The 14,412-nt window shown below is 37.2% G+C and overlaps 1 protein-coding gene across 1 annotated transcript in view; it reads left to right on the top strand.

Annotated features, from left to right (window-relative positions):
- The first annotated feature begins 2,324 nt into the window (after window positions 1–2,324).
- Window positions 2,325–14,412, top strand: part of DHX36 (DEAH-box helicase 36) — a 33,690-nt gene continuing 21,602 nt past the window's right edge. The window contains exons 1-9 of the mRNA XM_045851233.1: window positions 2,325–2,616; window positions 5,297–5,421; window positions 6,188–6,419; window positions 9,424–9,462; window positions 10,197–10,367; window positions 11,127–11,206; window positions 11,913–11,987; window positions 12,124–12,290; window positions 13,464–13,545. Of these exons, the coding sequence (XP_045707189.1) occupies window positions 2,374–2,616; window positions 5,297–5,421; window positions 6,188–6,419; window positions 9,424–9,462; window positions 10,197–10,367; window positions 11,127–11,206; window positions 11,913–11,987; window positions 12,124–12,290; window positions 13,464–13,545 (1,214 nt within the window). The 5' untranslated portion in view covers window positions 2,325–2,373. The remainder of the gene's footprint in view (window positions 2,617–5,296; window positions 5,422–6,187; window positions 6,420–9,423; window positions 9,463–10,196; window positions 10,368–11,126; window positions 11,207–11,912; window positions 11,988–12,123; window positions 12,291–13,463; window positions 13,546–14,412) is intronic.

Here is a 14,412-nt window from a genome sequence, read left to right as displayed (position 1 = left end):
ATAGAATTTGACAAGGGTCTTCACTGGCGTTGGCAGGACACTCCTTTCCCCAGGCCCTAAGGGAGAACCCACTTTCTTTTTCAGTTCTGGGGGCTCTCTGCACTCCTTGGCTCCTAGTCCCCTCCCTCCATCTTCAAAGCCAGCAAAAGCTGGTTAAGTCCTCATATCACATTACTGTGAACTTTTCTTCTGCCTTCCTCTTCCACTTTTAAGGACTCTTACAGCTACAGAGCTCATCCAGATGATCCAGGATACTGTCCCCATTTTATGGTCATCTGATTAGCAATTTTAAATTCCCTTGCCCATGTAATGCAACATAGTCACAGATTCCAGGAATTAGGATGTGAAATATTGCAGGGAGTCATTATTCTTCTAATCGCAGATATGAATCACCTAGCTCACTACCTAGCAAATTCTAAGTGAGCAAACAATGGTAGTTCTCTTCCCCACTTACTCTCTTTACTACTCTGCTCAGGCTGCCGTAACAAATGCTGCAGGTTTAAGCCTCAGTGACATAAACAGAAACATTTCTCACAGCTCTGGAGGCTATGAAATCTAAGATCAAGATGCCAGCTGTTCCTTGTGAGAGCTCCATTCCTGGTTTTGTGACAGCTGTTCTCACATGACCTTTCTTCTGGGGACAGACAGCAAGCTCTGTTTTTTTTTTGTTTGTTTGTTTGTTTTCTTATATGGACTCTAATCCTATTGGATTTGGTGCCACCTTTATGATCTAATTTAATTACTTCCTTAAAGCTATATACCAAATGCAGTTACACTGAGAGGTTAGGGTTTCAACATATGAATTCCGAGGGGACACATTTAGTCCATAACACTCTCTCACCTAACAGCCCACACTCTTTCCCCCTACCATCTCCAATATGCCTACCTCATCCTACCTGTTGAACAATTCATCTATCGTCACATCAGGTGAGGCCAAAGGGTGCTTTAATTGGAACTGTTCATTCCTATAGTCTTAATATTAGCTGAGAACTCCCAAAATGTAAAATCTGTCTGCTTTCTCTGCACTTGAAACTCATACAACCAGCTGCTTTCTAGACATCTCAATTTGTATGTTTCATAGGCTCCTCAAACTCTACATACACAATTTCAACACATTGACTTAACTCTCCCTCCAGCCAAAATAATCCTCCTCATCCTATGTTCCTCATTTCAGGATGTGGTACTGCCTTATTTGATAAGACTTTCAAATCTTAAACTTGAAAGTCATCTGACCTTTCCCTCTAATTTTCTGCATTAAATGATTTATCAAATCTTAATTTTATTTTCTAATCTCTCTTAATTCCAGTCCTTCCCATCTTGATCCCATTTGCCACCCTATATCACAGGATGGCAACTAGTTTCTCTCCATCCACTCTTCCCACCTCCATTCCTTTCTACTCAAAAGAGCCAAAGGGAGGCTCTGCTTTTAGGCAGATAAGCAATTTCAGGACACCAAATGCCTCTGCTCACAATATTTTTTATGCCACTGAGGCAGTATGCTGAACCCCTTCCCAGCGTGTAGCATTTCCCTTTCTTAACTCGCTGCACACTAATTTCTTTAGCCTTTATCTTCTCAAGATTGCACACAAATGAAAGCTGATGCCCTGCTTGTCTTATCAGTGAGTACCCCTAGTGCCTTTAAATCAGTTACATGTCTAAATAAACTGATATCCCCTGGTGAACATCCAAGCCTGTGTGGCTTAGTGCCTTGTTTGAAAACAGTGGCCTGGTCAATCAACAATGGGTAACTTCATATGAACATGACTCTTCAACTGATGTTTTACTTAATTGTCTAACTGCTGTGCACTGAATTTGGCTAAGACATGCTTCTCTTATGCTGTTGGCTAAAGGTAGTAGTAAATAGTGATAAGCATTCGAAAAAGGCAGGGACATTGTTTTACTTAATTAAATATTTGAAACATGCACCAACCTGTTTCCAAGGCGTATCACTAGAAAAAAAATATGAACTCATTTCTTTAGGGACTTTTAGGAGAGAATGTTCATCCCACAGGTTCTTTTACTGTGTCGATATTTACTAACTGAACACAGACTCCGGATTTTACCACAAAGAGTAAGAAAGTGGAACTCAGTTCTTCACATGCTGGGTGTAGGAAAATAAAACCTGTGAGCCCTCTGTCCGCGTTCCCTCCCGTCGCACCTAAGTACACAGCCAAGGAAACAACACGTAGACTGCACTTTAAGCCAACCTCGCGTTTGCCGGTGACGTCACCGGAAATGGCTCCTTGTGACGCTCAAGGACCCGCCCTCTCGCCCTGGGCCGGAAGCAAAGCGGAAGTGGACGTACACTCGCTTCCGGTCCCGTCGCCATTTCTAGCGGTTACAGGTTCTCACGCTTTGTAGTCCGCTGGGACAATGAGCTATGACTACCATCAGAACTGGGGCCGTGATGGTGGGCCCCGAAGCTCCGGCGGGAGCTGTGGAGGAAGTCATGGAGGGGGCCACGGAGGGAACCGAGGCTCCGGAGGCGGCGGCGGCGGAGGAGGGGGTGGTCGAGGGGGCCGCGGCCGACATCCTGGACACCTGAAAGGCCGCGAAATCGGCTTGTGGTACGCAAAGAAACAGGGGCAGAAGAACAAGGAAGCCGAGAGGCAGGAGGTAATCCGAGACTCGATAATGCAAGGCACAATAGCTTCTCATTTCTCTCTTGCCTCCCCTAATTTTATTCTTCTTTCTTGGTTTCTTAACTGGTATAAGTGCTTTGTGTAGTGACTATGAAGTGCAAAGGTGTTATGCTAAAGCTTCCTGCAGAAGATGCTGTAGAACTAAACGTTAGCCATGCACCTCTTACTTGAAGCTGTTAGGATTTATGGAGGCTGAACGTATACTTTCCTTCAGGACGAGGGAACTGTGGACAAAGCAAATGTTAATTTAAGGTTGCAACCGAAAATAACTCCATTGGGGTGACATTACCGTAGTATCTTTGGCAGCCCTTTCCCTTAAAGTAATTATGGTCAGTTTTATTGAAGATTTTTGCTTGATGGACTCGAAACCAGCGACCTTCTGCAGTAGATACAGGGCTGCCGGTAACAAAAGCTGCCAAGCGCTGATTTGCATGTAGAGCTTTCAGAATAGCCCAGCTTTTGTTTTAAGTATTAAAACAGCCACAAACCCACAGTAACTTTACAAGAACTCTCTATCAAATTCCATTTACTCGTTTTACACAAGGTTTTATTATGTTCCTATGGGAATCGGAAGAAGTAACATACAGTCTTAATTGGGAAAATAAGACTTTAAAGGATGAGAAGTTAAATAAATCTGTAATAATTTTTCATTGTTATTTCCACCTGAAACCAATTGTGTGATGCATCATTATGGAACTTTTGATTTCCAGCCCCTTCTCAAACCTCCATTTTAGTAAATGCCACTACAATTTATTCACTTGCGGAGGCCAAAATGGGATTTATCTGTGATTCTTCTCTTTTATTTCAGCAGATTTGTCCTGCCTACTTTATATATCCCAATCGAACCACAGCCATTACCATAGGTCGAGCCATTTTGTTTTTTGTTCCTGGTCTCCTTACTGGTCTTCTAGCTTCCACTAGTTGTCCTTTGTAGAGCCACTCATGGTGATCTTTTAAAAGCAAAAAGTAAGTCATCTCATTCTCTAGCTCTCAACTTGAGATTAGAAGCAGGTTCACATCTGTCTCAGTCTAATTCATTTCAGTGGCATCCTAACATGTGTTCCAGAGACCTTGGAAATCTAGCCTCAATATACCAAGTTTCCCTCTGTGTACTTATCTTTTTGCGCTCAGTCAGCAATCTGATGTAATTATGACTTTTGGAAACATAACTTATTTTTGCTTTTTTTCTTACAGCTCTCATACCACTCCACTCTCTAAAATGTCTCCATTTTCCCTATCTATATATGAGCATTATTTAATAATTAGCTCATCCTGCCTTTACTCTCAGCCATTTCCATCAGTTTTACTTTTTTAAGTAATCTCTGTTCACCAAGTGAATGTATTATAATGATACACTCTTACTCTTTCAACAAATACTTACTGAGGACCTAGGATGTTTGAGATAACATCTTAGGCACTGTGTTAATACGACAGATAACAGTTCTTACCTTATAGAGATAGTGGGGTATTAGGTGTTACAGATGGTTAGAATACAATGTTAAAGTATTACAATGAAGAGAATGTGTGCTGTTACTTAACTCTAGGAGGATCAGGAAGATTTTCAAGAGGATATAACCCTTAAGCTGAAACTTGAAAGATAGCAAAGTGTGTATGTGTTTGGGATTTGAGGTTTGGAAAGGGATTTTCAGGAAGAGCATACTCGAGGAACTGAAAGTAAGAGCATGGTTGTGGAGTGTGTTGAGGTGTGGAGTGTGGAGGTGGACAGTGGCTTTCAAACATGTTGGCCACTTCTCACATAAAGGAATATACACACACACAAAATATATATATGTCAAACACATATGTATATTTTATACTCACCCAAAGATGCATTTATTGACTTGAGGGAACGAGAGAGAGAGAAAGAAAAACACAGATGTGAGAAACATTGAATGGGTACCTCCTGTGCATGCCTGACTTGGTTGGGATCAAAACCTGCAACCTTAGGCATGTGCCTCAAATGGGGATTGAACCCGCAACCTAGGTATATGCCCTGACTGGAAATCGAGCCTGCAGACTTTTGGCATGTGGGGTGATGCTTCCACCAACTGAGCCACCTGGCCAGGCTGGTGTGGTTTTTTATCATTCTCATTCTGTGAAGAAACGGAATCATTTGTCATGTCATACCGTCATCTTCATGAGCATGATCATTTTGTTTTCTCTCAGCTCAGCCTTCTTCTCAATTTATTCCTCTTTTTAGTGTAAGAAGTTTAAAAGGCTCTTAAAATGCTAATTGCAACCAAAGTAGTATTTCCAGTTTTTAACGTAGTTGTTTTTAGACAGAATATTGGGTTTCTTTAACTTTAATTGTGGGTATCTGTGAAAATTGAAGAGAACAAAATCATAAAATGTGAGGGTAGGGTAGGAGGTAAGGGAAATCAGAGTTTTAGGAAGGAAGATAAATATCTTTTTTTTTTTTTGGCAATTACATTACAGCTAATTTTCTACTATTATATATAGTAGAAAAAAAGATCTTGAGGGATATGTATGAAAATGTTAGCACCAGGTCTAGGAATTGGGCAAGAGGGCAAGTGTGGGGAAACTTAACTCTTTTATATATGGTTGTTGAACATGTATTTACCTTTATTTTTCATCAAATAATTTTACACTTGCCTTCTATGTTGATGAGGATGCTTTTTCTTTGCATAAAATAGAGAGCCGTGGTACACATGGACGAACATCGAGAAGAACAGATTGTGCAGCTCCTACACTCTGTCCAAGCTAAGAGTGATAAAGATTCAGAATCACAGATATCCTGGTTTGCTCCTGAAGATCATGGGTAAAACAAAAGTATTCTTTTAAAAGATGGGCCAAGAGTGACACTTACTCCATAGCATTGGCTAGAAGAAAAATGATAATAAAAATTACATCTTTAGACTTATTTTACTAAGTGAAATTTAGCCTTAAAGTATTTTTTTTTCTTATGTAGATGGAGCAGATTTGACGAAAGGGTAAAAATTAGATGGCATATTCATTCCTACAGAAAAGCTAAGTGATAGGAATAGTTTATCTGCATATGAGATTTATTAAGTTATTATTTATTGTTTTTCATCCCCATCATCTTTCTAGTAACAAAATTCTCTTCTGGGGGAGACCTATAAGAAGTTATATTGGGGCTATTTTAAGAAAATCACAAACTGCATCATTTAGAGAGAAAATTAGTCAAAGTTTTTCTGGGACTGTGTAATGTAGCATCCCATTTATAGCTCAGGAAAGGTAGCAGGAAGAAATGAAGTTATAAAATTTATCAAGGCTCATGAAAACACCACACCATTGCAAAGGAGGAATGACTTGTGTGAATTTTTTAAAAAATTTCATTACTACAGGGATAACTTAACTGGCATTATCTATTTGGAAGGAGGAAAAATTTTAGTTTACTTTAAAAATATAAGTGTTTTGATAATTGCTCTACTAAGAGAAAAAGATAAAAGCTTTTGATTTTGGTGATTTTTGAAATAATTCAACAGCATATTGTTTTGTTTCTGGTTATTTAATCCTTTGTCTTTGTCGTTTTCTTTTTTTTTTTTTTTTTTTGGTCAAAATAGATATGGTACTGAAGCTCCTGCTGAGAATAAACCATACTCAGAGAAGAAATTTGAGGATCAGGAAAAAAAATTGATGAATCAAGAAAAGAGGACATTTAGAATCAGGGACAAATACATTGACCGAGATTCTGAGTATCTCTTGCAAGAAAATAAACCAGATGTAACCTTAGACCAACAGTTATTGGAAGATTTACAAAAGAAAAAAACTGACCCTCGGTATATTGAAATGCAGGTAATGGGAAGCAAGATGTGGGAAAACATTTTATTTGTCTTCTCAAACTCGATAAAAATATATTTATGGTTGGAATTAGTTGCGTGGAATAGATCAGTGGGATTCCTCATCAGGCCTCCCTCGGAGAATTATTTTCCTCCCATAAAGTAGAGAAAAGCAACAGGACTGGAATAACACATAACCTACAGCAGCCTATCTCATCCGTGGTAGCTTATATGGCGAGGAGAAAAGTATTTGAAAATGGTGATTCAAATGAAAAAATCACTCTTGAGTTTAGCTTTTCTGGGCCAGTTTAGGGAGATGTCATAAAAGACAAGGTGGTTAGAATTGTGAAGTTTCTTCTAGATGATTTAATCCTTTTACAGATGATGACATTAAATGCCTCAGAAGTTACATGATTTGCTTATGTTCAACATTTTAAAGGTAGGACTGTGACAGGAACTAAAATTGTCCTGACCTTTTTTTTTTTCGTCTTCAGTATTTTCTTTTCCTGTTAGGCAAGATATTTTAAGGTCCTTCCTATTGAAACATAAAGTTGTATGCTTTGTGGATGTTCTAGAGATAGAAGTAAAGAAATGTTCATGTGTGTACATTTTTTTTTAAGGTGAAAATTCTGAGGGCCATATCTTTAATGTGCAAATACTACTGTTTTAGACCAAGGCAGACTGTCAGTCACATTCCCTGTGGGAAAGAAAGGGTATACTCCCTGTTGCTGATTAAGATTGGATATCCTATTTAGAACAGATAGCTGAGGTTGTCGAGGAGCCAGATTGTGTAGTTTTTTTATTCCTATTGAGTGAAAATGTAAGGACAGAGGAGATTTCAAGATGAATCCATTCATCACGTGGTTGAGAGTAGAGCTTTTACTGCCTTAGGAACAAGGGGAATTGGCTACTCTCTACTTTGTGTAGGGGACAGAAGTCAAATGTTCAATTAAAGTTGAGTAACTAATGCAGGACAGAGAAAGTTAGGAGAAGAAATGTGCGAAACAAAAACATTCGGTCATCTTCCTTTTGGCCAGATAGGGTTGTAAAAGTTTTACATGTACTTGGTCATTTAAACCTCCCAGCAGCCCTGTGTGGGATTATACTCGTTTATTATAGACGAGGAAAAAGAACCTTAGATTAAGTGACCTAAGGTGCGTAGCTAGTAAGAGAACCGGGTCTGAAATTCAGATGTGTTTTAAGAGTTCAACTCTTGAATTCTTCTTGGTGTGATGTGCTGTGTTTTTACTTTATTTCGTGATTTGTTTAATAAACACTAATTTTCCACTTGCTAGATGCCTGTCATTGTGCTGTGTTGTCCAAAGGCTCATAAGGCACTCCTTGTCCTCAGTTTCTATCCCCATCACCTCATCTCAGGGTTGCAGCTAGGAATTAAGAAATAGAAGGTGTACTTGCTTTGGGAAAGAATACTGGGTTGTAATTCTCTCTTTAGCAGTATTTGTGTATATAGAAATCAAATATGGTTAATGCTAGTTTCAAATTTCATAGGATGGCTTGTATATACTTAAATATTAAGACAGTTCCATTTACTTGGGATATTACTATTTTTAGAAATTAAATATTTTTAAATATGTTAAAAATTATAATAAAAGGAATTACAAAGAAAAGTATGGTGACTTGTTATCTCGGAGCAGTAGAATTCATTTAAGTCACCACCGACTCAGTTTTACAGCACTGGCACGAGTCACCTGGCCATGACAAGCAGGGCATGTGCAGCGTGGTTAGTGATAATGCACTGACTCAGTTTTATAGCATTGGCACAAGTCACCTGACCGTGACAAGCAGCGCATGTGCAGCATAGTTAGTGATAGTGCTGGATGTTGTGTGTTTGAAAGTTGCAGAGAGAGTAGATTTTAAAAGTTCTCTTCACGAGAAAAAATGCTTGTAACTATGTATAGTGATGGGTATTAGATTTATTGTGATTATCTTACAATATATACAGATAGTGGATTATTATATTTTACACCTGAAACTAATGCAATGTTATATGTCAACTATATCTCAGTAAATGGTATTAGGGGACTTTGACACTTTCTCCATCTTGACAAATCAAGTAGGCAAAAATTAGTAAGGATGATGTTTCATGAAATTAAAAAACAAGCATGGCAATAATATACTAGATTACCTAGGATAGTTCTAATTTTGCAAATTTTCTTTTCAATAAATAGGGCTTGTTAAAACTGGTTTATTTTTTTATACCACTGAAGGTTTTTTTTATATTATATGATATACCTAGTTCAGTGTAAACCATAGTGCTGCTGCTTAGTGTATGTCATTTTTATGTAGTGTGGGTATGGGGATCCATAGAAGTTTACAAAACTAGAAAGAAATTATTACGTAAAAGTCACAGAAAAGAAACTGTCGTCTCTCGTATTCCAATTGTAATTCACCAAAATCTTGTTGAGTAGCTTGTATGTGTCAGAAACAGCTACTTGTTTTTTATGTAAAGGTTTTTCATTTAGATCTGTGGTAGCCCAGAGAGAAGACCTTGAGACTCCAGGTTTGATTTAAGATTACAGTTCTTAAGTGACAGTACCAAATTTTATTACTGCTGATACTGTTTTAAGCTGTCTTTTATACTCAAAGGCAAGTACCCAGAAATAATCTTTCAGTGTATTTCAGTGCTTAATGCATTAATAAATGGTGTGGATATGGGTAGGAAAAGAACCTGGTGTGGAAATCAAATCTAAGATGAATACATAAAACAAATAGAAAAAATGTAAAAGAATGCTATTAGATGATAGATTTCATTGTCACTAACTCCAACAAGGCATCTCTACTCTGTTGGATGTGATAGAATTTTATTTTTCAATGTTTCAAAAGCAAAAGGGATAACTAAGTTAGCTTTTTTTTAGTAAAATTCTTTTTTAAGTCTTAATATTTCCCATAAGCTGTGGGGCAATACAAATACTTCTGTATTCTAGCATATCGATATATTTTATCAGGTTATAATTTCTGTTTTTTTGGTGAAAATTTGTAACATTTTGTTCTAATTTTAGCATTTCAGGGAAAAGCTGCCTTCATTTGGAATGCAAAAGGTAAATGATTATGCACAATTTAATTTGATTTGCAAAATACTTAAAATAAAAGTTTTTTTTACCAAGTGTTACCCTAAGAAGAGATATAAATTAATGAGCCTTTCTCTAATGGATATTCTTGGAAGTTCATTTTTTTTTTAATTTGACCAAAAACAAAAAGAAAAAAATGGTCATGAAATAATATCTCTGAAGTTTGCTCATATTATGTCCATAACTGAAATCTTTAGAGTTTAAAAACTAATTTTCACGAAATGTTTTTTTGGTAACTTAGGTGTTTAAAATCTGTATTTGAAAGAAATACCTTAAATTATATTCTGGTATTTTAAAACAATATATAAAACTTATCCTATAGACAAAGCCATATTTATGAATTATAATATAAGTCCTTAATGTCTTTAGTTGTTATTTGCCTTATACTCAATAGTCCCACGCCAACATTCTTCTTAATTCATTTTAATTCTTATGCCTGGAACTTATAAGCTATTTCTTTTTTGTTTTTTTCCGCTATATTTTTTTGTAACACTGCCTTGACTCTGTTTTTTTTTATAATTTAGTGCTTAGCTCTTGAAAACTGGTAGATCCAGATATCCAAACTGCCAGCACTGCACATAACAAAATTTAAAAAGCGTTAGTGTTTGTTAGAGGCAATTACCTTCAGTTTCATAGAATTTCGGTAACTGTCGTTTTAGACTTTAACTTGCGATGTCGTTCACTTATTTTTCTTTTTGTAATAGGAATTGGTAAATATGATCGATAATAACCAGGTGACAGTAATTAGTGGTGAAACTGGTTGTGGAAAAACCACCCAAGTGACTCAGTTCATTTTGGATAATTACATCGAAAGAGGAAAAGGATCTGCGTGCAGGATAGTGTGTACTCAGCCTAGAAGAATTAGTGCCATTTCAGTAAGTTATCTCTCACTTTTTAAATAAAGCCCTTCATTTTATTTTTCATTTTTTAGGGTAGTATTGATAGTAGCTTTTTAAAAAACAAAATTTCCAAGATTTGTTGGTTTTGAATGGATAGTCCTGTAAGTATTATAAAGTGAAATAATTGTGTATATGGGATATACTGATTGCGAAGTGTTAGTTCTGAAGCATTATTTCTTAAAATACATGTCATTTTCTGTTTAACCTTCTGTCACAAGATGACTGTTGGTTACATTCAGTTACTCAAATCAGTGTCGATTATAACAACATTTCATCTATCCAGAGCTAACTTTTGGCAGCCATAACTTTGAGAACACCATCAGGTATTAAGATACTAGGAATTAAGAAACACCAGTCTCTAACAAAAAGAAACAAACAAAAAAGAATGTATCAACATATATTTACTCTCAAATTCCATGCAAATTTTGTAAGCTCTTTTAAAAAAGACAAATCAAAAGGAGAGAAAATGAGAGGATGGCTGTAGAAAGACATTTTGAAAATAGTGATGAGAGAACTTGACCTTGGAGATCTTAAGAGGAAATGAAAAGTAAGCACAACCAAGTAGTCTGCAGCTCCTAAGGGACTCACTCACACAGTATTGGCTCAGATTTTAATAACTCTTTTTTTTAACTCGAGAAAATCAGATTAACAATTTCGTAGCAATCACAGATTTTCATGGATGTTCAGAATATTGTACTAAAGGAAATCACATTTGTAACTGTATTTTAATTAAAGGTTGCAGAGAGAGTGTCTGCAGAAAGGGCAGAATCTTGTGGCAGTGGTAACAGTACTGGATACCAAATTCGTCTGCAGAGGTAAAGAATGTTCACTTGTTTGCAAGTAGATTTTAGTCAAAAATTGAAGCTGGAGATTAAAAAAAAAAAGATTGCGCCCATTTTTCTGCTGATTATTACTATTAGAATTAACATTTAAAGTAACTGAAACATAGGTGGCTTGCGACCCACAGTCATTTTTTAACCCCAATTCAGTATTGGATTGCCATTTTCATGTCTTCCATATTGTGAAATGATTAGAAGCATAACTCATTTCCTGGACATACATTAGAAGACCTTCACTTGCCCTGAAAGGAGTTGATGTCCTGTACCTTCATACCACCCCCCAGCCCCTGATCAGCTTTACTGAACTTGTCATCTTTAACCCCCTACCCCACTTCACTGTATGTTCTTGGGTCTTCTCTAGAGGCCAAGATTCCATTTGCCTTTTTAAATCAACTGGCTTTCCCATTACTGAACAGAAGTTTAGGCCATAAGTAATGGCTAATTTTCTGAATGTGAATGGTTATACCTCTAAAGTGAAATTATTAATGTTATGACAACAAAAGTAATATATAATGAACTTGAATGTAGTGTTTCTTATTACCCTATCATGGTGGGCATTCCTGTAACTAGGAAATAAAGCATGTAGATATTAAAACTAAGTGTTTCTTTAATCGAAGTTTTTCTTTTAAATGTTTGTAGTGAAGAAAACCAAGCATTGTTAACTTGTGTCTTTTATTCACAGCCGGTTGCCAAGGAAACAGGGATCTATCTTATACTGTACGACAGGAATCATTCTTCAGTGGCTCCAGTCAGACCCGTGAGTGTATTTAAATTCAGAATATTTAGTTAAATCTTAGAAAAGCTGTAGTTATTAAATTGGATGTTACTGATTTTGGGTTCCGTTTTCTAATTTTCGTACTGAGTTGCCCTCTTCACCGCACTTCTGCCTTTAGGCATTTGTCCAGTGTTAGCCACATCGTGCTTGATGAAATCCATGAGAGAAATCTACAGTCGGACGTTCTAATGACTGTTGTTAAAGATCTTCTCAGTTACCGACCTGACCTGAAGGTAATACTGATGAGTGCCACTCTGAATGCTGAGAAATTTTCGGAATATTTTGGTGAGTAAAGTTTATGGTTATTACTTTAGGTAATTACCAGACAATTAACTTGGCATCCATGAAATCAAACCACAAATTTGAATAATTTTATAAACTTTTCGTGATTCTTTTGTGGCTTTTATGTGCTGCCATAGGCTAGAGTGGCAGTTTGCTAATAACATCAATACTAGCGACAATTTATGGAATACCTTCAATATGCCAGGCAGTAAGTATATTTGGCACTTTATTAATTCTCATAGTACCTTGGGAGGTACATGCTGTTATTTTCATGTTTACAATGTGAAAACAGCCTCAGCACAGTTAAGTAGCTCACCCAAGGTTGTCTAATTAACAGGTCAGGAGGATTTGAAACTAAGTTTGACTAGCTGCAAAGTATATTCTTTTAAAATTACGACTCTCTCTTGCTTATAATTGGGGAAGGTGGGGAGAAGGGAGGGAGTTAAAATGGAATATAGCCGTATTTCATGCATGTTCTCGTATTCAGCCTAGCTGACTCTCCAGGCCTTGTGAGTCTGGTTGGGTGGATTATGTGTGTGTGTTTCGTGAGGTGTCCAGAACCACATTGACTTCCTCAGACTTAGGAGAGTCGGAGGCTGAGCTCTGATGCCACCTCAGATGTGACCTCTGCCTCACTGTTGACCTTGGCTTACAGTGTGTACTGTTTGTTTGGTACAGAATATGAATAACATTTAAAAAGTTCCAAGAATCTTTTTTTTCACCAATGATTCTAAAATAGTAAGTAACAATATAGTGTTAGGTTTGTTCTTGTTTTGACTACTTTTTCCTCCTCCTAACCCTGTGTGCCACGGGAACAGTGCTTCATATGCAGATCTCAGTAAAAGAGAGTCTGGTGGCACCGTCTTGGCTGATGAAGAGAAGGTAGACTTCAGACTAATGGGTTTTGTGTTCCAGTTAAAATTCTTTATCCTTCGGTATTCTGCGTCACTTTAGAACCGTGAGATGTATGTACAGTTCAGTAGCAGTAAGAAGGAGCTGAGTGAAGACTAGACGGCTGCTTTTTATGGAACTAGATGATAGGGAAAAAACAGGATAGAGCTGTAAAAGTTCAGGACCATTTTCGAAGCTGAAAAAAGTAACAGACTATCCTATTTATACTGTTTGTGTACAGTATAAACATTTGAGTACAGACTTGTGTTTTGTTTACCGTAATAGGTAACTGTCCAATGATACACATACCTGGTTTTACATTTCCGGTTGTGGAGTATCTTTTGGAAGATATAATAGAAAAAATAAGGTAAGTGAATATTTGGAAATAAAAAAGATTTAAAAATACTAATGTCACCTTTTCTGTCAGATTTTAATTCAGAAACTCACCCTTAACCATTTCCTTCTAAAACATCGTGTTTTCTTCAATCAGGGATTCCCAAATGCAAATTAAAATCACCCTCAGCCTTTTAAAGCCCAGATGGCACGATCACACCCCATACCTTTGTTAGATTACAAAGTCTGGGCTGGTAGCCAGGAATCAGTATTTTTACAAAGATCCCTGTGCAGCAAAGTTTAGGACGCTCTGGTTCTCCTACCTGGTTTTTTCCTTCTTCTTTGCAGGTTTCCATTTCCCACCTTTTAAATACGATTTTCCCCTAAGTTCTTCGCTAGCTTTTTCTCAGTCTGTTGTGATTTCACTGTGTAATTTTATTTCTGTGACTGTACTTCTGTGCTTTCTTAGCTCTCTGAGCAAGAGCTTCAAAACCGAAGCTGTCCCTGAACTCTAAGCTTGTCGTCTGACTCTGCCCAGCAGCATTCCAGTACCACAGATACCTTGAACCTCACATTTTTAAAACGAAAATCATCTTTCATCGCATCCCCACCCTGCTTCCGCCAGAAAAATTAAGCCTTATAACGGGCACTGATGTTATCCTCCACCCAGTTGTCTAAGCTGCACATCAAAAAAGCCAGTGTTTATCAAGGAGTTATAAGTTCACTGCTTTACTTGTATAGTAACCAAATTACATTGTCATTCTGTACTCTTTCCCTGCGCCCCACCCCACCAAAATGCAAACCCTAAGAGCTTTTGCCTTGAATATATGTCTTCTCACTTTTATTTCTTTTTCTTAAGATCTGTATTGTCTCTTCTGTGCTAATACAGTAGTTCCTCCTT

The sequence above is a fragment of the Phyllostomus hastatus genome, unplaced genomic scaffold (assembly GCF_019186645.2).
Source record: "Phyllostomus hastatus isolate PE091 unplaced genomic scaffold, TTU_PhHast_1.1 phas_contig_86, whole genome shotgun sequence".
In the NCBI taxonomy this organism is placed as follows: domain Eukaryota; kingdom Metazoa; phylum Chordata; class Mammalia; order Chiroptera; family Phyllostomidae; genus Phyllostomus; species Phyllostomus hastatus.
Note: the sequence above shows the minus strand (reverse complement) of the source record. Positions and strands in the feature narration are given on the sequence as shown.